Source organism: Portunus trituberculatus, chromosome 40, assembly GCF_017591435.1.
Source record: "Portunus trituberculatus isolate SZX2019 chromosome 40, ASM1759143v1, whole genome shotgun sequence".
NCBI lineage: Eukaryota > Metazoa > Arthropoda > Malacostraca > Decapoda > Portunidae > Portunus > Portunus trituberculatus.
Genome location: NC_059294.1, coordinates 13,506,791 through 13,533,397, shown reverse-complemented (window position 1 = coordinate 13,533,397; position 26,607 = coordinate 13,506,791). Strand labels below are relative to the sequence as shown.

At 37.6% G+C, this 26,607-nt stretch overlaps 1 protein-coding gene across 1 annotated transcript; it reads left to right on the top strand.

The window, feature by feature from the left end:
- Positions 1–13: 13 nt before the first annotated feature.
- LOC123515990 lies at positions 14–26,307 on the top strand. The gene is made up of 4 exons (XM_045274950.1): positions 14–152; positions 10,334–10,839; positions 12,415–12,722; positions 25,037–26,307. The coding sequence occupies exons 2-4, from the start codon at positions 10,389–10,391 to the stop codon at positions 25,712–25,714; spliced, it is 1,437 nt and encodes a 478-aa protein (XP_045130885.1). The 5' UTR covers positions 14–152; positions 10,334–10,388; the 3' UTR covers positions 25,715–26,307.
- Positions 26,308–26,607: the final 300 nt, after the last annotated feature.

Here is a 26,607-nt window from a genome sequence, read left to right as displayed (position 1 = left end):
ATAAGGCGCGGGACCAGAGTGGGACTGCCGTGGTTGGGTTTCAGGAGCTATAGGCTATCCGCACCAGTAACAGGGTTGGTGCCTCGGCGGGAGCGTCTGTTCATGGTCTCCGTGGACACCAGTCCTCTGTCTCGCCCTGTGACATAGTACAAGTGAGGCGCAACGTTTCCCTTATGAGTTTTGTTGTGTTCTTATAGTAATGTTTGCCTGATGCTTAATATTTAACTGTGGTAGGTCTCTCGCAATTTAGTTATTTGCTTGAAGTGCTTGCGTGCTTTAGCATTAATTTCAAATTAAATGTCTGTGACAGCATGACTGCAATTGCTATACTGCAGTCTGATAGTCTGTATGTTGTAGCTGTAAAGTTCATTGCAGCTTAAAAGTTATTGAATATTTCTGTCATCATGTCAAATCAGTCAACAGAGGTGCTGTGTTGTTCACCAGTTATCAAGTAGACACTGCTATGATTATGGATAAATAGTACGCACGTCCACTTCTTGAATATTGCCATATTTTTTTTAATACAATTTGCATCTCAGTCTAACAGTAACCAGAATCCGTTCAAAATAGTGAATTGACGTTGAGAGGACTCCAGCAGAATAGCCTTTTATTAAGCAATAAACAAAATCTTATTTGGTGACGGAGAAATTATTGAGGGTATAGTTTTATTCCTCCAAAAATCTGGAGGAATTGTATGAGCTCCATTGGTTGGTAACCAAGATCACAGAGTAACAGCACACACTTTTCTGTTTTGTGCTTTGAAACTAAATGCTTGCTCATATTGAAGATTATTAAATAAATTTATGATATGGTATTGATGCAGTAGTAGTAGTAGTAGTAGTGTCATTATTATTATTATTATCATCATCATCATTATCATCTTTATTGTTGTTGTTATTATTATTATTATTATTATTATTATTATTATTGTTGTTGTTGTTGTTGTTGTTGCTGTTGCTGTTGTTTATTACTATTATTATTACTATTATTATGATTATTATCATTTGGTCTTTATCATAAACCAAATACAACTCTGATACAAAAGATCCCTCCTGCTCCTCTCCTACCTTCTTACCCTCCCCTCCTCCACCTCCTCTTCCTCTTCCTCTTCCTCTTCCTCTCCTCCTCCTCCTCCTCCTCCTCCTCCTCCTCCTCCTCCTCCTCCTCCTCCTCCTCCTCCAATTGGCCAAAAAAAAGTAGGTGTCATAGATATCTAGATCTAAATCCCCTTGTCTCCTCTAGCACCTTGCCAATGATATTTACAACAATTTTTCATCTCTTCCTCCTCTGTTTCAGCCTGATGACTCCAGTGCTATCTCATCTCTGTCTAAAGCTGGACACATAAACCTTTGCTATAAACTCTGAACTCTCACTGATTCAGTTCTTGTTCTTCCCTCCTCTCCACCCTAGGACTGTCTCATGTCTCATTAGATCTTAGACATGTTAATTGGAAGCACAACATTAATTATAACTAAGAAAGAAAAAAAGATATATATATACAGTAATCTAGGGATAATATTACCATAATATAGAAGTACTGATGTTGTTTGAGATGTGATACAAAATAGAGGAAAAGATCCCTTTGTGACAACACTATACAGTATCAAACTACACTACACTTCACACCATAAACTATATCTATTCAGCCACATAAGGCCATACATTATACCCAACCACATCACAAACCACATATGGGAACTATTTGACCTTGTGACTCGCCCAAGTGTCATCCCGCTAACACATAATTACAGAAAACTGCTGTATTATTTAGAATAACTGATAATTTTGCTGTAGTTTAAGTAAAGAGGCAGTGTTTCCTATGTTATATTGACTGTCCATCTTCTCTATTTCCTTATATCTAATTTAGTGATAGCCTCTGCATCCTCTCTTCTTATAATCTGCAGCTAATCTCCAACTCTGTTAGTCTTGTGATGACTCACCAGATCTTATTATTCTCCTTGGTGGTCACATCTCATCTCTCATCTATCAGGCAAGTGATAGCTTCTTGTTATCTTGGTACTTGTTTTTGTGTTTATCATCTTTCATTTACTCTTTCTACTTCTTACTTCCTTCTTCATTCTTTCATTCTTAGTTATTGGTTCTTGGGTTACAACAGATGATGAATGTCATCTTTAGCTACTTTACTGAACCATGATCTCTGTGGTCATTAATGAGCCAGTACCAGTTTGGATGTCAATAAGTGAGGTCCAACTTTAAAGAAGGGGAAATTTTCACACCACATCATATTCTGTTACATTACAACAGTCACTTACAACCACACCACAAACTACATGAGACTATACATTACATTCATCCACATCACACAAAGTTGCATCATATCAAAGAGATATACAAAATTATGATGACAATTAGCATAACAAAAAATATTCATGGCTATAATAGTAAACTGAATTAAAGATAATCTCTGGAAGAGTGAAGAACAAAATAAGTACAAGCCAGCTTCACTGCAGGAATAAGAATAGATGACATAATGATCCTCCATTATCTTAATCTATAAAGTTACTTTTTAATTATGTAAAAACATTTGATGCTATAAAAAGAATAGGTTGTGGAAACTTTAATGAAATATAAAGTAAACCCAAAAATGTCAGAATTTACAAAGATTAGACTTTTAAAATAATAGATATAACAACAGATTTTTTTTTTTTTTTTTTTTTTTTTCCTCCCTTCTACGTAGGGAAGAGGGCCAGCCAAGGGCAAAAAAAAGAAAGTTAGAAAAAAGCCCACTTGAGCGCTGGCTCTCCAAAGAGTACAAAAAGTGCCAAAACCGTCAGCCAGAATTAGGGGAGCAAATGCCTCGATACCTCCCTCTTAAAAGAAGACAAGTTGTAGGATTTGGAAATACAGATGCAGGGAGGGAGTTCCAGAGTTTACCAGTGAAAGGGATGAATGATTGAGCATACTGGTTAACTCTTGCATTAGAGAGTTGGACAGAATAGGGATGAGAGGAAGAAGAAAGCCTTGTGCAGCGTGGCCGCAGGAGGAGGGAGGCATGCAGTTAGCAAGATCAGTAGAACAGTTACCATGAAAATAGCGATAAAATATAGAAAGGGATGCAACATTTCGGCGGTGAGAAAGAGACTGAAGACAGTTAGTCAGAGGAGGGGAGTTGATGAGACGAAGAGCTTTCGATTCCACCCTATCAAGCAAAGCTGTGTGACTGGAACCCCCAAACATGCGAAGAGTACTCCATACAGGGACGGATAAGGCCCTTATACAGAGTAAGCAGTTGGAGGGGCGAGAAAAACTGTTTTAGCAAGAGATGAGATGTGAAGTTTCCAGTTAAGATTATGAGCAAAGGACAGACCGAGGATATTCATTGTGGAAGAGGGAGACAGTTGAGTGTCATTGAAGAAGAGGGATAGTTGTCTGGAAGGTTGTGTCGAGTTGATAGATGGAGGAATTGAGTTTTTGAGGCATTGAAAACTACTAGATTTTCTCTGCCCCAAACGGAAATTTTAGAAAGATCGGAAGTCAGGCGTTCCGTGGCGTCCCCACGTGATCTGTTAATTTACTGAAGGGTTGGACGTCTCTGAAAGAATGTGGAAAGATGTAGGGTGGTATCATCAGCATAGGAGTGGATAGGGCAAGAAGTTTGGTTAAGAAGGTCATTAATGAATAATAGAAAGAGAGTGGGTGACAGGACAGAACCCTGAGGAACACCACTATTAATAGGTTTAGGAGAAGAACAGTAGCCGTCTACCACAGCAGCAATAGAGCGGTCGGAAAGGAAACATGAGATAAAGTTGCAGAGAGAAGGATAGAAGCCGTAAGAGGGCAGTTTTGAAATCAAAGCTTTATGCCAGACTCTATCAAAAGCTTTTGATATGTCTAATGCAACAGCAAAAGTTTCACCGAAATCTCTAAAAGAGGATGACCAAGACTCAGTAAGGAAAGCCAGAAAATCATCAGTAGAGCGACCTTGACGGAAGCCATACTGGCGATCAGACAGAAGATTGTGAAGTGACAGATGTTTGAGAATCTTCCTATTCAGGATAGATTCAAAAACTTTAGACAAGCAGGAGATTAAAGCTATAGTTAGAGGGGTTAGAACGGTCACCCTTTTTAAGAACAGGCTGAATGTAGGCGAACTTCCAGCAGGAAGGAAAGGTAGAAGTCGATAGACAAAGTTGGAAGAGTTTGGCCAGGCAAGGTGCAAGCACAGAAGCACAGTTTTTGAGAACAATAGGAGAGACCCCATCAGGTCCATAAGCCTTCCAAGGGTTTAGGCCAGCAAGGGCATGGAAAACATCATTACGAAGAATTTTGATTGTAGACATGAAATAGTCAGAGGGAGAGGGAGGGACAAGCCCAGAATCGTCCAAGGTGGAGTTGTGAGCAAAGGTTTGAGAAAAGAGTTCAGCTTTAGAGACAGAAGAGATGGCAGTGGTGCCATCAGGATGAAATAAAGGAGGAAAGATGAAGAAGTGAAGTTATTTGAGATGTTTTGGCTAGATGCCAGAAGTCACGAGGAGAGTTTGAGTTTGAAAGATTTTGACATTTCCTATTTATGAAAGAGTGTTTGGCAAGTTGAAGAACAGACTTGGCATGATTCCGGCAGAGATATAAAGTGCATGAGATTCAGGAGATGGAAGGCTCAAGTACCTTTTGTGGGCAACCTCTCTATCATGTATAGCACGAGAACAGGCTGAGTTAAACCAAGGTTTAGAAGGTTTAGGTTGAGAAAAGAATGAGGAATGTACGCCTCCATGCCAGATACTAACACCTCTGTTATGCGTTCAGCACAAAGAGATGGGTCTCTGACACGGAAGCAATAATCATTCCAGGAAAATCAGCATAATACCTCCTCAGGTCCCCCAACTGGCAGAGGCAAAACGCCAGAGGCACCTTCGCTTTGGGGATCCTGCAGAGGATTGGAAAAATAGGACAAGATACAGAAATGAGATTGTGATCGGAGGAGCCCAACGGAGATGAAAGGGTGACAGCATAAGCAGAAGGGTTAGAGGTGAGGAAGAGATCAAGAATGTTGGGCGTGTCTCCAAGACGGTCAGGAATACGAGTAGGGTGTTGCACCAGTTGCTCTAGGTCATGGAGGATAGCAAAGTTGAAGGCTAGTTCACCAGGGTGGTCAGTGAAGGGAGAGGAAAGCCAAAGCTGGTGGTGAACATTGAAATTTCCAAGAATGGAAATCTCAGCAAAAGGGTAGAGGGACAGAATGTGCTCCACTTTAGAAGTTAAGTAGTCAAAGAAATTACTATAGTCAGAAGAGTTAGGGGAGAGATAAACAGCACAGATTAATTTTGTTTGAGAGTGACTGTTAAGTCGTAGCCAGATGGTGGAAAATTCGGAAGACTCAAGAGCATGGGCACGAGAGCAAGTTAAGTCGTTGCGTACATAGACGCAACATCCAGCTTTGGAATGAAAATGATAATAGAGAAAGTAAGAGGGAATAGAGAAGGGGCTACTGTCAGTTGCCTCAGATAGCTGTGTTTCGGTGAGGAAAAGACGATGAGGTTTAGTAGAGGAGAGGTGGTGTTCCACAGGTTGAAAATTAGATCTAAGACTGCGAATGTTGCAGAAGTTAATGTAGAAAAAGTTGAGGGAGGTGTCAAGGCATTTGTGGTCTTCAACAGGAGAGGTGTCCGACCTGGGGACATTTTTGGTCCCCTCCCCAGAGGGGGACTCAGAGGAGTTGTTTATTTTGGGTCCCATTTTTCTTTTAAATTTTTATTTGCAGTGAAGGGTGTATGTGTGGTAAGTGCATGTAGTTTTGTGTGAAGAAGGAGAGCTGTCTTTAGAGGGTAGGCTGTGACTACCCCCTTGAGTTGTGAGACAAAAAGGGAAACGTTCAACGAGATCACAACTAGCTTTAATGGAAGGTTCACAGCACCTCCTGAACTAGTGCTATTAGATCTCACTGGGAGTAAGTTATTGTTATTGTTTCGGTAGGTGTCTACTACCTCCTCCTGTGAAATGACAGTAAGGTTCCACTAGTCTGAAATTATATATTATATAAATAAAATATATATATATATATATATATATATATATATATATATATATATATATATATATATATATATATATATATATATATATATATATATATATATATATATATACAGTAGAATCTCGAATCTCGATCAATCTCATCTCGATATTTCGCATCTCGATTGCACCATAAAAAAACCACTATTCACACATCTCGATGAAATTACACAAATCTCGATTGCTGTTTTTTTTTTTTTCCATCAAAACGCGGCGCATCGCAATGCGATTGTTTTGATTGCTCTCCCACCTAGCGGCAGCTTGTGGAGTGTATCAGTACACGCGGCCTCCCCGCTCTGTTTAAAACCAGTGTGTGCGGTGTGCGCGGTCAAGGTCGTTTATGAGTGCGGGCAGGCTACCTGGATCCCATTCATCATGTTTCCGCAGCCAATGGAAGGCCCAAGGGGTGAATAAGAGCGAAAATGAGTGTAAAGGACAACAAAGTGTGAAAAAATGCGGAAGTGAAAAACGTGATTATCGAAAGGGCAAAAAACTGAACAAATACACTGCAGAGGACAAGGATAAAGTGTTGCAGCTCTTGGAGAAAGGCTACAGAGTCAGTGAAATACAAAAACTTACTGGCATTCCTCAGAGTACTATTTCCACATTGAAAAGCAAAAAGATGAAGTGAAAAATCAGTGACATTGGCAAAAAATTGTTCACAGGAAACACACTTGGACAGCGCCACATCACGTGTATTTATAATGAAAGTAATCGTCTAGTGGCAGAAATGGAATATTATCTGGTGAAGTGGATTCAACGACGAGCAAGAGAGGTAGCTAGTATCAATGGTCCTCAGCTGCGTGAACAGGCAAGGATATTCTACCAGGCTGTTTGCAAGAAAAAACAAGTAAAAAATCCACCTGCATTTAATGCTTCTGTGGGTGGCTGCAGAAGTTTAAGAAGCGGTGTGGCATTAAATATGCACAGTATCAAGGCGAGATATCTTCTGCTGATAGTGAAAGTGCTGCTAATTATCCGCAATAGTCAAACAAATAATAGAAGATGGAGGCTATTGCAAAGACCAGATATATAATGGTGATGAGACTGGCCTTTATTGGAAACGTTCTCCCAAAGCCACCTTCATTTCTAAAAATGAAAAACAAGCACCAGGAGTAAAAGTGTCCAAAGAAAAGGTTGATGCAAGTGAAGCAATCGAAAATTTAATTAAAGAAGACGTAATGGAGGAAGAATTGGAACAGCCTGATACCGTGTCACAGCCTCCCTCCCTGAGTGTTCAACAGTTGTCCGAGGCACTGGGGCTTGTGGCAAAGGCCAGGGATATTGTGGAGGGAAAAGTGGAGAATGAAACTCTCCAGGAGGCTTTTGATTATCTCAATAGAAAAATGATGGGATGGGCATTTACAACAGTAAAGTCAATGAACAAAAACAGTCCACTATAACGAGGTTGTTCAAGATGCAGCAGCAAGTCGCCGAGGTCATCGAGAAGACGTCGAAGGACCAATAGACCTTGATGCTTTGGACACTGAACTACCAGAAGAACCACCATTTGTAGGATTTAATGCAGAGACTGACGGTGCTGGCTGCAGTGGAGAGAACATACGCAAGGCCATGACAAGATTAGGGAGTGAAGGTGGTGAGTCCCAGTAGCCGAGCCACCAGCCCAGCCCCATCAATCACCCTAATTTTATTTCAATAAATATAAGGTAAATATGTGTTGTTTTATTGTAACATTTCATTAGTTTTATTATATGAACTGCAGTGTGTAGTGTGGTAAGTACTTTAGGTGTCAGCCTGAGAGTTAGTGTACTTGATATAGGTTAGTTGCCAAAGTTTTGGTCCCAATTGCATTTTTCCTATATGAAGTTAACTTCGATCTCGATATTTCGAATCTCGATCAGTATTTTGGGTCCCAATTACGATCGAGATTCGAGATTCTACTGTATATATATATATATATATATATATATATATATATATATATATATATATATATATATATATATATATATATATATATATATATATATATATATATATATATATATATATATATATATATATATATATATATATATATATATATATATATATATATATATATATATATATATATATATATATATATATATATATATATATATCATCACATTTAATGTTTGAATTGCCTTATATCTCCTTATTCTAAATATATATTATTCATTGCAGCTAGCATAGACCCTTGTGAACTGGTCCCCCCTGCCAGCTGGGGTGAATTGGGCCACTCCTCAAAAATTTATGAAAAATTTGAAAATTGAAAAAAGTGAATACTGGGCTTGAAAGCCCACTTCAGTATCTACACAACCTTAAAAAAGTTTTTGGTCCTGACCGAAAACTTATGGTTCCTAGGGCGTCCCCAAAAAAAGTGTGTTTTTCAAAGTTGCAAAATTTTCATATAAAAAAAAACTTATTCAATTTCTCCTGAAAGTACACTAAATTTTGTTGAATTTTTATAAAAAATTGCAGGTCATATAGATAATTCTTTGTTCTTTTGCATGTTTAATCAGAAATAAAAAATTCCCTTTAATTTTAGTGCTATAGGCACTTCAGTGAGTGGCCCGATTCACCCCAGTGTATTTCGTATACTGGGGTGTATCGGGCCACCACACTTTCATTATGCTTTTACTAAATTAAAGCTTCTTATTTATTTTTTTTTTTTTTTTTTTTTTTTAACCATCATTAAACTTCCTTCTCACACCACTGATGTACTGCAACCTCTTGATGTTTGCTATTTTAAGCCTTCGAAGACCAAGTGGGATGCCAATATTGCCAAATGGCAAGCAGCAAACCCTGCACAGAAAATTACCAAAGAGGAATTCGTAGATTTGGTGGGCAAGGTTTGGAATGAATGCTTCAGTCTCTCAAATGTAAAAATGGCCTTTAAAAAGACCGCAGTGTTTATCCAGTGAAAACATTCAACCCAGATCTCTATAAATTATGCAAAAGTGTCCAGACCTCTTCAGAGCCAGTCCACAAACCAACAACTCCAAAGAAGGTCGGTCCTCCCAGAGAGATGATTTCCCCTTCAACTTCTTTTGAGCAGATAATGGCAGATGTTTTAAGAAAGCCTTACCCAACCATTATTGGTACAACGCAGACAATGGCAAGAAGAAAAATAGATGTCCATAGTCGCGTCATAACGCACGATGAGTTCTTAGAAGCAGTCGAGGAGAAAGAAAAGATGATCCTTGAAAAGAAGAAGAAAGCAGAAGAAAAACAAAGAAACAGAACCACAAGATAAAGGAAAAGTTTCATCTGAGGAAGAAGATGTTGACTTTCTGGAAGAGTTTGAAGAGACTAGAAAAGAAAAGGAAAGCGCCAGAATAAAGGACATCAAGGAAGAGATCCTGCAACAGCACTCGACTAAAGGAACCCAGTTCAGCAGAGGAGAAAGATGCTGAGCTATTGAACAGCAGTCATTTTTCAATTAGTATAGAGGACACTGACGAAGATGAAGAAATTGAAGGTGTTGCAATGTTTAATGCTCGGAAGTACAGTGGAATGCAGAAAAAGAAAGAAATAGAAAAAATGGCTACTATGGGTTGAATTATGGAAATGCATATATTGGGTATGTGATTATGTGTGCCAAAGAGTTCTTGAAAATGAAGTTTTTGGAAAGAAAACCAAATGACACATATGACAGGCCGAAAAGGGATGATGTTGATGACTCTGTTGATGTGAAATATGTGTTTTGTGGACCCATAAAGCTTGTGGGCACAACACCTTATCAGATTTGAGGTGTGGATGTGTCCTATAAGAACTAGTTACTATAAAAAATCTAAAAACATATTCTGAGAGAGAGAGAGAGAGAGAGAGAAAGAAAGAAAGAAAGAAAGAAAGAGAGAAAGAGTAGTGAAAGGAAAAGTAAAATACATAAAAGATACTGAAAAAGCATTAAAACTTTAGTGCCCCAAAGGATGGCCCAATTCACCCCATAGGGTGGTTCCATTTACCCCAGGACTTTGGCATAGAGTAGGCCCCTTATTTATGTTAATAACTTCTATAATGATAATCAAAATTATTATTTTCTTTCAGGGAATATGTATCACATAGTAAGGTACCTTCACACAAATTTTCAATTGATTTGGCTGATTTGCGTAGATTTTATGATGAAAGATGTAAAAAGTGGCCCGTATTCACCCTGGTCTACGCTAATTTTTGTTATCTTGGCATACTGTATTCTGCCAACTCTGATTTTATCTTTTACATCTCTAGGTTTGGAGATATTGAAAGAGACTAGCTATATGAGTGATAATGCAAAAGGTAGTTGATTGAGAGAAAACTAACAAATTCTTTCTTGCAGAATAAGATAAGTTTTATAAGAGAAACAAAGGGTGGAGACCACACTGATTTCAACAATGGCTGAACTAGACAAGCAATACATAAAAGAGTTAATTGCCAAAGGAAATAGATTCGAAGCTATGAACATTTTCATTCAGAGCAAATTTGGAAAACCAGAAAATTCAGAAAATGGAATTAAAATTAAGCGAGAAGCTGGTAGTGAACCTGTTGTGAAAGGTAAGAAAAATAAGGGATTGAGTCAAGGAAGTGATGGAAAAAACAACAGTGATAGTGAAAGTGAAGGCAGTGAGGGAGGAAGTGACAGTGAAAGCAGTGGTAGCAGTCATGGTAGCTCAACAGTGCCTCGAAGTGAAGCACTGGTACCAGAAGTGGAACTTAAAGAAGATGAGAACTTGGATGTTGATATAGAGACAGTGGATCCCTTGGCTGAAGTTCTTTTGCCGCGACCTCATATACTGGAGCAAGCAGGCCCTGCGCACATTCCACACCAACAACATGATCTCCAAGGTAATCTTACGTGTGAACTTTGATAGGTAACTGCACTAGGTAAATACACACACACACACACACACACACACACACACACACACACACACACACACACACACACACACACACACACACACACAGCACATAATGTAGTGGTCAGTATATTTGGCTCACAACCAAGGTCAAGGTTTGAGTCCTGGATACAGTGAGGCAATTGATTGAGGCTTAATGTGTGTCCAGTTTTCACCTAACAGCAATTAGGTATGAGATGTAAGCTGTTTCGGTATGTAGTGTAAGAGTGGTCTCATTCCCTCCCAAAGATTGGTCACTATGAGCTCTGAGTTCATTCCATAGGAAAGTAGTTGGCTGGGTGTCCAGTAGAAATGACAGTAGGTAAATGTCTTAATTTCTTTTTCTCAGTTTTTTACCATCACAAAAACATTAGATGTTTCATAATTTATTTTCATTTGTCTGTTTCACTCATATATTAAGTACAGGCAACCCCTGTTTAACGAAGGTGTTACGTTCCTAAAAAACACTTCGTTAAGCGAAACTTTGTTAAGCGAACCGATTATAACAAGTTTAACCCCTGATTTGAACTTCCACTGAGAGTAAGCAAAGCGAGAGTGCATCATAGTATGGTGAAAGGTTTAATGAAAGTAAAAATTATGAAGTTTAACATTTAGGCAGTTAAATTTAATTTAAGTCATTATAATGTACACTGATGTATGTATGTACGTAGCTTTATAATGTTGATGATCTTAAATTTACGAAGGAAGGGAGAATGAAACGGGAAAGACACTAACCGGCAACCTGTGGAATGTAAACAAAGGGCGCATCATTGTACCGCATACAAAACTTATGTACCACATTTCCACAAGGGTTTCCATTTTATCCATTGTAGAGTCACGAGTTCAGGTGGTTCTTTTAGCTTGCAAGGAAGATACAGTCTCACCAGCCTTCTTAATAGTCTGCTGACTTGAAAATAGTAGAGACAGTATATGGAGTCAAGATGGTGGCCAGCAATGCTATAGTTTTCTCGCCTCTCGTGTCTGTGAATAATATCCAGCTTCACTTTGAGAGTAAGAGACTTCCTGGTCTTATTAGGAATGCTAGGCCACATTGCAAGGAGTTTTGGTGGTAAGTTGAGCGAGTGAAGATGAGCTGCTGCTGATGCTGTTATGGGAGTGAGTGGTGCGTGTTGGCCACAAGAGGCTTGATCTTGATCTTGATCTTGATTTTACAGGTGTCCCAGGATTTCTCCTGAGGCAGGCCTTAGTATTTGCAGCTGCTAGTGTATTCAAAAGCTTGTCGGCTTGCGTGATACGGCGGGGCTTTCAAACTTGGAAAAAATTACCTGGATAAAACTTCGTTAAAGCGAGTTTGGTATTCCTTAAATGAGCAGATGGTAGTAAAATTAAACCTTCATTGTAGCGAAATTTTGTTGTGTGAACCTTCGTTAAACAGGGTTGCCTGGATTTTTGTCACTATGATGCACATACCTTCCAGTTTTTTACTTTTCTTTAGTGATGATTTTGATGGTAGTTATCAACAAAGAAAAGTAAAATACTTAGAGAATCTATAATATTTCAGGATATGGAACCATGGGAGGAATGCCCCACTATGGAAGTCAGCTAGGAGGACCATATGGCCCGTATTGTGCTCAGATCCCACAGTACGGGCCGAGAGCAGATGGGAATCAGACTAGTCCTGTCTGGCCGGATCCTAATTCTCAACAGCACCATCACCACCACCACCACCACCACCACCATCATCATCATCAACAAATTCAACACCAAAATATTCTTCAACCACAGCAGCAGCAACAACACACTCAGCACATTCACCACCATCAACAGCATCACCAACATCCTCCCCAGCCTCCAGAGGATGATGACCATGTAAGCATGTTATGTTGCAGCTGTTGGAAATCTTTTAAGCCTTTTTTTGTTTGAAATGCTAAATTCATGAATGTTCTCCAAATGGTGAGAAGGATTGTTTGGGAAAAGTAGTAAGGGAGAAATTTAAGTATTAGAATGCAGTTGATGGAAAGGTAAATCTTATAACCCTCACAAAAAATGACAGTATCCACATACATGTCTTAATTCTATGTCATCTCCACTTATAGTTTAAACTCTATTTTTATTACTTTGTCTTGCTAAGTAGGGCTTACATTGAAAATTAATTATCCTATTTAGATAGGCTTATTATTTTCTTTTTAGTTCTTGATAAAATAGTATGTCAGCATCCTATTTTTTGTATAATATAGGCAGTTTACACTAAAATTAACTTACACATTTCAAGAAATTTGTGTGTGTGTGTGTGTGTGTGTGTGTGTGTGTGTGTGTGTGTGTGTGTGTGTGTGTGTGTGTGTGTGTGTGTGTGTGTGTGTGTGTGTGTGTGTGTGTGTATTTACCTAGTTGTAGTTTTACAGGACCTGGGCTTTATGCTCGTGTGGCCCCATCTCCATATCTACACTTATCCAATTTTTCTTTAAAACCATGCACACTCATTGCTGACACCACTTCTTCGCTCAAACTGTTCCAAGTCTCAACACTTCTTTGCGGGAAACTATATTTTTTAACATCTCTCAGACATCTTCCCTTCCTCAGCTTTTTACTATGTGATATTGTGTTTCGAATGTCATATTCTTTTCTCAGGATCAGATTCTCATTATCCACTTGGTCCATTCCATTGATCAATTTATAAACTTGTATCAGATCCCCCCTCTCCCTTTTCTGTTCCAGGGTTGGTAGATCCATAGCCTTTAATCTCTCCTCATATGTCATCCCTTCAAATTCTGGAACCATTCTTGTTGCCATTTTTTTTAGTCTCTCTAGCTCCCTTATGTGTTTCTTTTTATAGGGGGTCCTTACTACTCCTGCATATTCCAATCTGGGTCTTATTATAGTATTTATCAATTTCTTCATCATTTCTTTGTCCATGTAGTGAAATGCTATACCAATATTCTTTAGCAAATTATATGTCTCTGAAAATTCTATCAATATGGCTTACCGGTTGATTATTTTCTTTCATCATCACTCCCAAATTCTTTTCCTTTTTTACTTTCTCCAGTTCTACTCCATCTCCCATCTTATAGATTCCCACTGGTTGTCTTTCACTCTTTCCCATTTCCATGACATGGCTTTTGTCCACATTGAATTCCATCTCCCACTTTTTACTCCATTCCCAGATCTTACTTAGGTCTTCCTGCAGTATTTCACAATCCTCTTTTTGCTTTATAACTCTGCACAGTTTGGCATCGTCCGCAAACAGATTTATGTAGCTGTTCACTCCTTCTGGCATGTTTATATATATGAGAAAAAGTATTGGCGCCAATACTGACCCCTGTGGCACTTCGCTTTCTACTGCTCTCCACTTGGACTTCATATCTTTAACTACCGTCCTTATTTCTCTCCCCCTCAAATAATTTTCCATCCATCTCAATGTGTTTCCTTTTAAGCCACCCTTCTCCTCTAACTTCCACAGTAATCTTGCATGTGGCACTTTATCAAATGCCTTTTTTAAATCCAAATAAATACAGTCATCCCATCCCTCTCTCTCCTGTACTCTGTCAACTATTCTAGAGTAGAAACTCAATAAATTTGTGACACATGACTGCCCTTTTCTAAAACCAAATTGGCTATTTGATAATAATTTGTTGTCTTCAAGGAACTCGATCCATTGTTTCTTTATTACTCTTTCACACATCTTACATATTACACTAGTTAGTGATCTGGTCTGTAATTTAAAGGTTCTTCCTTCCTTCCGCTCTTATATATGGGAACCACCTCAGCTCTTTTCCATTCTACTGGTACTGTTCCATTTTCTATTCAGCATTTTATGATGTTGTATATGGGACTTGCTAGTTCTTCCCTACATTCTTTCAGTATTCTGCCTGAGACTTCATCCATTCCCATTGCCTTTTCTTCATCCAGTTCCCTCATTAACTCTTTTATTTCAAGCTTGGTTACTTTAATCTCTTTCATATAGACGATCTCTCTTTTACCCTGTGGCCTTTCAAATTTGGATTCCTTAGTAAAGACCTCTTGAAATTTACTATTTAACAGTTCTGCCATACTTTTTGGGTCTTCCGCCATCCCATTCTCTCCTTCTAACCTTTGTATTGTTTCTTTTTGTCTTATTTTTTCGTTGATGAATCTGTAGAACAATTTTGGTTGCTCCTTGCATTTTTCGACAATGTCCTTTTTATATTTCCTCTCCTCTTCCTTCCTCACTTTAACATATTCATTTCTCGCTGTCTTGAAGTTTTCCTTATTTAACTACTGCATTTCTATTTCTCCTCCACCTTTTCCATGCTCCATCTCTTTTCTCCTTTGCCCTGGCACACCTTACATTAAACCAATCTTTCTTTCCTTCTTCTTTAGGTCTATATTTCGGGACATATTCCCTGACTCCTGTTTTGTATATTTCCAAAAATAAGTTATATTTCTCTTGCACCCTCTCAGAGTTTTCCATCTCCTCCCAGTTAGCATATTTGAAATAGTTCTTGAGATTCTCAATATCAGCCTTTCTGTAATTTAATCGGTCTCCTTTGCATGATTCGTCTCTATCTTCTTTTCCCTCTTCTATATCCATTTCTAATATTACATGGTCACTCTTTCCCAATGGGCACTTATATCTTATATCATCATTCTTTTGTAAACCCCTTGTAAAAACCAGTTCCAATCTTGCCAGTTTGTCGTTTCCTCTGAATCTTGTGTTTTCCTTTACTTTTTGGTCCATCATATTATGTATCATTAGGTTCAGGAATCTTTCTCCCCAGTCTTCTTCCCTCATACCGCTTTCATAATTTTCCCAGTCCACTTCTTTTACATTTGAAGTCTCCTACTAATATCACTTTTCTCCTTTCTTTAATGACTCTCGTTAGACTCCTTATTGTGTAATCAATCATGTCTTTATATTCTTGATTGGTCCATGAATTTGTTTTTGGTGACACATATGTTCCAATGATTGTTAACTCAACGCTTTTCCTTCCCCATGTTCCACTTGGTTTACCATCTCTTTCCTTAACATTATCATGACTCCTCCTCCTCCTTTACCTCCTCTGTCTTTCCTCCATACGTTATATCTATTATCTATGTCTATTTTGATTGCCTCATTTAGTTTTGTTTCAGCCAGGCATACAATATTTGTTTTTTCTTTCTTTATGTGGTAATCTTTTAGTTCTAATTTACATGATAGAATCCCATCTATGTTCATATACATCATTTTTAGTTTCTTGCCTTTATCACTTTTAGTTACACTTACTTCAATGTTTCCTCTTCCTTCTCTCTTATACACCATATGTGTGTGTGTGTGTGTGTGTGTGTGTGTGTGTGTGTGTGTGTGTGTATTCACCTAGTTGTATTCACCTAGTTGTAATTTTACAGGGCCTGGGTATCATACTCGTGTGGCCCCGTCTCCATATCTACACACATCCAACTTTCCTTTAAAACTATGCACACTCCTCGCTGACACCACCTCCTCACTCAAACCATTCCACACCTCCACACATCTTTGTGGGAAACTATATTTCTTCACATCCTTCAAGCATATTCCTTGGCTATCTTTTTACTATGCGATCTTGTAGTTCTATTTAAGTTTTCCTCTCTCAACATCATTTGCTCATTATCCACTTCATCCAGTCCGTTCAACAGTTTATAAACCTGTATTAAATCTCCTCTTTCTCTTCTTTGTTCCAAGGTAAGCAAATTCATTTCTTTTAATCTCTCCTCATAGGTCATTTCTGCCAATTCCGGAACCATTTTTGTTGCCATTCTCTGCAATCTCTCCAACTTCCTTATATGCTTCTTTTTATAAGGGGACCAAACCACTCCAGCATATTCCAATCTTGGTCTAATTACCATACTAATTAATTTCTTCATCATATCTTTATCCATATAATGGAAGGCTAATCCAATATTTTTTATCAAATTATACGTTTCTCCAAACATCTTATCAATATGAGCCTCAAACTGCCCATGGTCTTGTATTATCACTCCCAAATCCTTTTCCTTTTCCACCTTTTTCAACACTACTTCTTCACCCATCTTATATGACCCTCTTGGCCGTCTTCCACTCTTCCCATCTCCATCACATGACTTTTGCTCAGATTAAATTCCATTTGCCACCTCTTGCTCCACTCCCAAATCTTATCCAGATCTGCCTGTAAAATTTCACAATCTTCACTCTTCACACACCTACACAACTTCGCATCATCCGCAAACAAATTAATATAACTGTTTACTCCCTCTGGCATGTCATTAATATATACAAGGAAAAGTATTGGTGCCAGCACTGAGCCTTGTGGGACTCCACTCTCCACCACCAACCAGTCCGACTTTGCATCCCTTATTACCGTTCTCATCTCCCTCCATCTCAAGTAGTTTTCCATCCACTTTAACACTTTTCCTTTCAGTCCTCCATAAATCTCTAATTTCCATAACAGTCTCATGTGAGGTACCTTGTCAAAAGCTTTCTTTAAATCCAAATATACACAGTCCATCCATCCTCTCTCTCTTGTATTTTGTCAACCACTCTTGAATAAAAGCTCAGTAGATTTGTTACACATGACCTCCCTTTCCTAAAGCCAAATTGATGATCCGATAATAACTTATGATCCTCCAGGAACCGTATCCAATATTTCTTTATCACCCTCTCACAAATCTTACCGACCACACTTGTTAGAGACACAGGTCTATAGTTAAGAGGCTCTTCCTTACTGCCTCCCTTATAAATGGGCACCACTTCAGCTCTTTTCCACTCTACTGGTACTTCCCGTTTCTAATGAACACCTTATAATATCATATAATGGATCAATCAATTCTTCTCTACACTCCTTCAATAATTTTCCTGAAACTTCATCTGGTCCCATCGCTTTATCATCTTTAAGTTCCTCCAACATTTTATATAACTCCTTTTAGGTATCTTAATGTCATCCATGTGCACATTTCCTTGTACATTCTGAGGCTTTACAAACATTGTTTCTTCAGTAAATACTTGCTGAAACCTATTATTTAGCAATTCCGCTATATTCTTAGGGTCATCTACTATCCCTTGCTCTCCTTTTAATCTTTCAATGGACTCTCTCTTTTAAGTTTACCATTTATGAACCTGTAAAACAATTTTGGATGTTCCTTACTCTTGTCTACAATATCTTTTCAAATTTTCTTTCTTCCTCCTCCTTACCCTCACATACTCATTTCTCGCCACTCTATAATTCTCCTTATTTAGTATATTCCTGCTCTTTTCCATCTTTTCCAAGCCACATCTCTCTTTTCCTTAGCCTTAACACAAGTTGCATTAAACCAATCCTTTCTTCCTTCCTCTCTCGGTTTATACTTTGGTACAAATTTCATAACTCCTTCTTTATAATATTTCATAAAAATCTCATATTTTTTTGCACTTCTCTGATTTGTAACATCTCCTCCCAATCTAATTTTCTGAAATAATTTTTCAAACTTTCTGTGTCCATCTTTCTATAATTCAATCTACCACTCCTGTATGTCTCGTCCTTCCTTCGCTGTGTTGTTGCTATCTGCATTTCCATAACCACATGATCACTCTTTCCCAAAGGACATTTGTATTGTATATCTCCACATAGGTACACTTCTCTTGTTAACACCAAATCCAGTCTAGCCGGTTCATCATCTCCTCTATATCTAGTATTTTCCTTCACCCTCTGTTCCATCATATTTTCCATCATTAGATTAAGAAATCTCTCTCCCATGCTTCCTCTCCAACACCACTTACTAGATTTTCCCAATCCACCTCCTTACAATTAAAATCTCCTACTAGTATCACCTTTCTTTTTCCAGATAATACACTTTCCAAACTCTGTAAAGTATCCTTGATCATATTGTCGTATTCCTTAATGTCCAAGAATTTGTTTTAGGAGGTACATAGGTCACCATGATTATTAATTCTTTTCCATCACTTTTTATCCTTATGCTTATCACTTCTGCGTTGTTCTTCCCATACCAAACCTTATCCACATTTATTTATTTCTTCGTCATAATCATAACTCCTCCTCCACCTTTACTCTCTCTATCCTTTCTCCATATATTATATTTATTATCCAAATTTATCTTTGTTTTTTCATGCAATTTTGTCTCAGTCAAACACACTATATCAGGCTTCTCCACCATCATATAGTCTTGCAATTCCAATCTACTTGACAGTATCCCATCTATATTAGTATACATTACGGTCCACCCACTGCTCCCTCTAGGGGTTTCTCCGCATTCCTTCTTTCCACATACCACTTTCTGACTCTCTCTCCTATAACTCTCCAAAAAAACTTTTCTCTTTCCTCCTCAGACCGCTCATCATTTTTCCTTCTCGCCTCTTCCAACAATTCCTTATATCTTCTCCTCTCTTCCTCATTTCTATTCTTTCTCACAAACACCTCTTTACAACCTTCTATCTCTCTTAACTTTGATGTTCTATATAGGATATCCTCCAGATTGTTGTGACTTCAGTACTACTTTAATCGGTCTGCTCACTCCCTCCTTATACGGACCCAGTCTATGGATCTCTTCCACTTCTTCTTGTAGGTCTTTTTTTCATCATCATTTAGATTTTTGAACAGATCTCTTACCGTTTTAATTCTTCCTTAATTCTCTTAGGCTTATATGTTATATTTTGTTCTTTCATCCCAAATATTAACACACTCTTCTTCTTTTCTGCTATTTCTCTTATCAATGTTTCCTTATTCTTCATTACATTAACCAGTTCCTTGGACCTTTCTTTTTGTCTTCCTTCAACTGATCTTTAATTATTTCTTGTAATCCAACCATCTCTGCTTCCCTCGACTCAGTCCATTGTGTTTTCTTCAGTTCCCATTCCCTTTCAAACCTTTCATTCTGCTCACTAATCATTTCCTTAAAGTCATCTTTCTCCTTTACTACTCTCTCCATTTTCTCCTCCAACCGTCTCTTGTATTTTTCAACCTCCACTCTCAAGTGTGCATTCTCATCCACCAATCGTTTTCATTTTCCTCCAGTCTCTTAACTCTTTCCTTCAAAGCCTTGCGAATTCTCTATCCTGCTCCTCCTCACTCCTCTGAACTTTTAATTCCTTCACCAACTCCTCAAATCTCTTCTCCAACATTACCAATCTACCTTGCATTGTTGCCCCTGTTGAAGATGGACTCATGCTTTGACTGGCCACTTTCGGCTTTGCTCCCTGGGCCTCATCAACATATTTTGAATTTGGTAATTTATTTCTTACCGGTCTATCCATTTTTTTTTTTTTTTTTTTTTTACTCTTCCTGGGACCATGTGGGTGTGTGGTCACTGGAAGCCAGGCCTGGTAGCTACATGTGTGTGGTGGGATGCGTTGGCAGCTGCTATGGCTGGCCTTTGTGTGGTTCCCGCTCTGTCGTTTGGAGTGTGGAGGTTCTCACACCTCCGATCACTCCCATGTACACGCCACCAGGCTACGTTCACTCTGTACACTCGTTCACTCGCTCTGGTTGCCCCTCAATACCAATAACGATTCTCACTCAAGCACATTGCTTAGCGTGTGGAGTGTTAGTTAGATGCCACTCTGAGCAGGAGGCACGTCCGCTCTCCATGGAGTGTGTGTGTGTGTGTGTGTGTGTGTGTGTGTATTTATTTACCTAGTTGTATATTACAGGGTTTGAGCAGGGCTCATAGTGACCTGTCTCCTTATCTATATTTATCAAACATTTCCTAGGCTTTGTAGTGGTCCTTTGGATTCTTTCTAGTTTCTTGATGTCTTTCTGTCTGTATGGTGGTGATACTACTGCTACATATTCTAGTCTAGGTCTTATCATAGTGGTTATGATCTTTTCATCATACTCTTATCCATATGATTGAATGCCACCCTGATGTTAGTCAGCGTCTTGTATATTGAAGCAAATAGTCCATTTATGTGTCTTTCTGGAGTCAGGGTGTCTTATGTAATCACTCCAAGGTCTTTCTCTTCACTCTTTTTCATTATAATCTCTTCTCCCATTTTGTATTCCCATGTAGGTCTTTATTGCTTTTACCTAGGTACTAGGTGGTTACACCAAAGATGCCCTTGTGGGGTGATATGGGCCCTAAAATGGGTACCACTATAAATAAAATAGCCTGCACTGCTAATGGGTGGAAGGTAAGCAGCACTTCCCATACTTTTCAAGTAGACCCACAGGGGCTATAGGCCATAACATTAATGTAAATAAATAAAGTAAAAACATTCCTTCAGTGTGTTCTTTTTTTCATGGGAGTCTTCTATGTGGTACTCTGCCAAAAGCCTTCTTGATATCTAATTACACAGTGCCAACTCATCCATCTCTCCCTTGTACTTTATGTATTACTCTTGTCTAAAAGCTTAGTAAATTTGCTATGCATGATCTTCCTTTTCTGAAACCAAATTGATATTTATTATTTCATTTCTGTCCTGGTATTCCAACCATTTTTCTTTAATAACAATTTCGCAGATCTTTCCCACAACACTAGTCAGGGACACTGGTCTTCAATTTAGGGGCTCAGTCTTTTTTTTCTCTTTTGTATATCGAAACTATAAAGTGGAGACTCAATACTCGAACTTAATTCATTCCAAATGGCTGTTCGAGTATTAAAAAGTTTGACTACTGATACCTATAAATCAGGTAATTCGTTCTTATCTAAGCAAAACCTCAAGTTTATAAAAATTTCAATGTTTTTGTTTTACAATTTTGATTTGCACATAGCATAAGTGAAGCCTGGTGATGGATAACTTAGAAGAGGAAGGGAGAAGGGTGGGGAGGAGGAGGGAAGTTGCTGAAGGACAAGTCATCATTCATGAAAACGTCTTTGTAAGTTTCTCCTGGTGTGATTCCTGTGAATCCACTAATGGAGTGCTGTGCACCACTTAACACTTGCACTCTCACCACATTCCTTATTTTCACCACTAATAAGCCTCTTTGGGGCCATCATAAGTGTCTAAGTGAAAAACTACCAACTGAGCGCATAAGAATGCTGTTTTTCTAAAGACTGCGGCAGTACTAGGGATGTGCATTGGCATCGGTATACCAGTACAGGTAACTCTTGATTCACGCATGTTTAATTTACGCGTTTTTGTTAATACGCAACCCAAAAAATATTATGATTAATTAAATTTGCACGATCGGTTTGCTTATTTGGCCCAACCACATTTTCAAACTGAGCGCCAGACAAAATTTCAAACTATGCCAGAGAGTGGACAGCGACAGCAAGTGCTTGTGAGGGGTGAAGACATTGGTGTCCTACATTTATTTTTTTACTAGTATTTACTTTTATACTGTGGGGTTTATTTTGGATAAGTGGATTTTTGATAAAGTGGAAAAGCTCAGAGGAAGATGTTGACTGACTGTGGTGTGTGTGGTAAAGGCAGTGACAGAGTGAGTGTTGTGTTTATGCATTCTTTGTTTTGTTGTTTTCTCTTATTATTTCTTGCTATTCCCTTTTCTTTAAATACACTTTTAGTATTTAGAATGGCAAATAATAAAAACATGTTGAATTAGCCAAATAAATAGAGTATTTTGTACAAATTTTTTTGGACCACATCTCGTATCCCCCCTATTATCTATTGTTTCTTATGAGAATTACAAGTTTGTTTTACGTGAATTTTGATAAACGCGATGCCTCTTGGAACGCATCTATCGCGTAAATCGAGAGTTACCTGTATTAGCAGTAATACGGTACCAGAATGGTACAGTGGGGGCTGCGATAGGAGAGATGACAGCTTTGTAAAAGACCAAATGTGCAGCCGTTTGATTACCAGATATTTTCACCACTAATAAGGCTTTGGTGTTAACGTAAGTTTATAAATTAAAAACTACAGATAGAATGCAGAAGAATGTATTCTGATGACCGCTGCAGCAAGTCACAACTGGTGGACGGTGACGGGGGACACCAGGAAACCTTTGTTTACAACCACATGTGTGGACATTCGACTGTAAGATATTTTTTCTAGTATTAAATCAAACTTTTGCATTCAAGTAATGAAAAGTTTGAGTATTGAGTCTCCACTGAACACCAAAATTTTGCTCTTTTCCACTTTTGCATTCAAGTAATGAAAAGTTCGAGTATTGAGTCTCCACTGGCTCTTTTACCTTCTCTTCCATTCATTACTGTAGATTATATATCTTAATATGTTCCACCAGTTGTTCTCTATGTTCTCTCTTTATCCATCCTGACACTCGGCTCCATTGCCTTTCTTTCATCTACTTTTACTAGCAATTCTCTAATTTTCTGTTTTTGCAGCACATTCCTCAATCCTTCCTGTGTCTCTTGGTTGCTTGCCTCTCTATTAGGTTCTGTGAAATCATCTTCTGCAGTGAATAACGTTTTGAAGCTCTCATTCAATATTTCACATATGTCCTCTGTTTGGTATGTCTTTCCTTCTTTAATTATTTTTTCAATTGTTTCCTTATTCTTTGTTTTGCCGTTTATAAGCTTGTAGAAAAATTTGGGTTCATCTTTGCTTTTATCCACTACATCTTTCTCAAACTTTCTTTCTTCCTCTCACCTTACTCTAATATATTCATTTCTAGCATCTTTGTACTGCTGTCTGTTATAGTCATTTCTCTGCTTTAAGAGTTTCTTCCACACTTTATCTTTTGCCTTTTTTACTTGTATGCATCTAGCATTGTACCAAGCATGTATTTTTTTCTGAACTCTATAAACAGGAACAAACTTTTTTACTCCTTCATTGTATTTCTGCAAGAATATATCATATTTCTCTTGTACAGTCTTTCTGCACATATTATTACTCCACTCAATATCAGCAAAATAAATCCTTAATTTTTCAAGATCCACTCTTGCATAATTTCATCTTTCTCCTTTATAGTCCTCTCTGTAACTTATCTCATCTTCCTGTATTTGCATCTCTAATGTCACATGATCACTTTTCCCCATTGAACTAAGGTATTGTATGATTGGAGGGGGCTCTGGTTTCTTTGTGAAAACTAGGTCAAGCAATGATGGTTCTTCCCCCTGTACCTTGTTGACTCCTCCACCCACTGGCCCATTGTATTAACCATAGTCAACTGTAACACTTTCTCGCTGCACTGTCCAGCATTATCCATTACTTCCATCTCTCTCCAGTTTATTTTCTTACAGTTAAAGTCTCCAACTAAGAGTATTCTTCTATCTTTTCTTATCATGTTATCTAGGCACTTTATCATCTCTCTCTGCATATTTGTTCTTCTGATCCCCATGTATTAGTTTTTGGTGGAACATATGTAACTATAATTTTTCTTTTCTTCAAATCTTCTGTTCTGATTGTTACTCCCATTATTTCCACTTTGTCCTCACCATATTGCACATCCTCCACACATATATTATCATGAACCTTTATTAGCACTCCTCTTCCCCCTTTATCCTTCATGTATCATATCCTTCCTCTTTAAAGTTGACATGGATCTCTCTTTTTTTTTTTTTTTTTTTTTTTTTTTTTTTTTTTTTTTTTTTTTGTTTCAACGATGCACATTACATCCGGCTTTTCCTCTTTCAAATAATCCCGAACTGTGTGTGTGCTACACTTATTCACTTACTTGAGATTTGTAATTATAAGGTCTCCTATCTTTTCTTTTTTCTATTCAGACATTTCTGATTATATTTCTTTGAAAATTTCTCTATTACTTGGGTTACCGGTGTTTTAATATTTTTTCTCCCAGTTTCTGCATAAATATTTATTTTCATTTTCTTTTTTTATTTTGATTTATTTTATTTATCTTATTTTTATTTTTATTTTTATTTATTTATTTATTTTTTTTTTTTTTTTTATGCAATATGTGAATTAAACAAAACAAATTCTTGAATATGATAGAGTTTAGTATTGATCCTTGATTTTATTTTGAGGAAGAGATCAACTGTTCTTATCCTCTGATTTACAAAGTTATTTCTCATCCATTTCAATTACTTCCCCTGCAGTTCATCAACATTTTTTTTATTTCCACAAAATCCTTCATGTGTAGCAGCATATACTTTTACAGATCAAAATGCTCAAGCTACATTAATTCTCTCTCTCTCTCTCTCTCTCTCTCTCTCTCTCTCTCTCTCTCTCTCTCTCTCTCTCTCTCTCTCTCTCTCTCTCTCTCTCTCTCTCTCTCTCTCTCTCTCTCCACTCATTTGTGTCCATCAAGAAATTAAGGAATAATTGAAAGTGATAATCATAACAAAGTAAATGTAAATGTCTATTCAGCACTGTCATGAATAAAATACATAATTGCCATTTTCAGATACCAAGAGTCCAACGTGAAAAAGAGGCAATCCCTAATAACTTACACAAGAAGACTCACCAGAAATATTTCAGAGACCAGGGCCGTCCATATGTTTCTCGTGCAACTGGCAAGGAAATCAAAGGAAGAGTAATGGGTCAACCATGCAACTGTAAAAAAAAGTGCTGGTCTAAAATTGAACTTGGAGCCAATGAAATTTTTTCAGCCTTCTGGGATATGGGGAATTTTGATGAACAAAATGTGTATCTCTATGGAAATATATCAATTAAGCCTGTGAGCAGACATTATGTAAAGGGATCAAACAGAAGAACATACACATTCACTTACTGGTGTAAAGTTCGTGGAAAACATGTGGAAGTGTGCAAGGAAATGTTTATGGGTGTTCATGGTTTACAAAATAGCCGAGGAAGAATTGGGAACCTGATGAAGCAAATGAAGGCTGGCAACTTGCTTCCAAAGCCAGACCAGCGCGGAAAACACAGTAACCGGCCAAACAAATACTCAGAACAGTCACTTCAGGCAGCTCGAAGACACATAGAAATGTACATTAATAGAAATATGACATTAAAGAAAATGTTCAGAGATTTTTATGTGCCATGGTGTGAAGAACATAAGATTGTACCTGTAAGTGAGGATAAATATAGAAGAATATATTCAGAAGAATATAAAATTTCTTAGTACTTCATAAAGAAAGTATATTATAGAAACAGTTAAACATTCATCCCTCATAACTGACTTAGTACTGTGGACATGGACCACAGTGTGTAATAAATATCATTCCCATTTTTCATGTTTCAGTTGTTTTGTTAAGTTTGAATTTATTACAAGAATTAACTTTAATAAATTTACAATTCCATATTGTCATTATTTTTTTTATCATTTATAGTTTTTTTTTTAAATACCTATTCATTCATAGAATATGAACATGATTAATATAAGGAGCAAAGTGGGTACAACTCAAAGTACTTCACATATAGAGGATAGGTATTTTTCCATTCTAACATCTTGTACAAGACTTATTTAATTATGTAATTTGAAAATTAACATAAAGGGTAGATAATGGATATGTTTTCCTTGAAACTGTACTTTTTTATAACTGGAATCAGATATATTATGTGCTTTACTTTCAACATAGTATGACTTAAATTCACTGACAGAAAATTGTGTACCAATGTTACATAAGATCCAACGTAAAAGGACATTAGGAAAAGATAATGTATCAGAAAATTTATATCATTAAAGATTCTATATTTTTTCAATTATATAGAAAATATTGTATTTATTTTTGTCCCATTTTCTTTATAAATTATAATTATGGCTTGTTACCTTTCCAGCAGTAAGAAGACAGGACATCCTTGGAGATTTCAATGTTCACCACCAGCTTTAGCTTTCCTCTCCCTTCACTGACCATCTTGGTGAACTAGCCTTCAACTCTGCTATCTTCCATGACCTAGAGCAACTGGTGCAACACCCTACTCGTTTTCCTGACCATCTTGGACATAACACCCAACATTCTTCTTATGCTGTTACCCTATCTTCTCCATTAGGCTCCTCTGATCACAGTCTCATTT

Excerpts from the sequence above, each read along its gene's own strand:
- LOC123515990 (XM_045274950.1), top strand. The coding sequence starts at position 10,389 with ATGGCTGAACTAGACAAGCAATACATAAAAGAGTTAATTGCCAAAGGA. Across the intron at positions 10,840-12,414 it reads CCAACAACATGATCTCCAAG|GATATGGAACCATGGGAGGA; the intron begins GTAATCTTACGT and ends ATAATATTTCAG. Across the intron at positions 12,723-25,036 it reads CTCCAGAGGATGATGACCAT|ATACCAAGAGTCCAACGTGA; the intron begins GTAAGCATGTTA and ends TGCCATTTTCAG.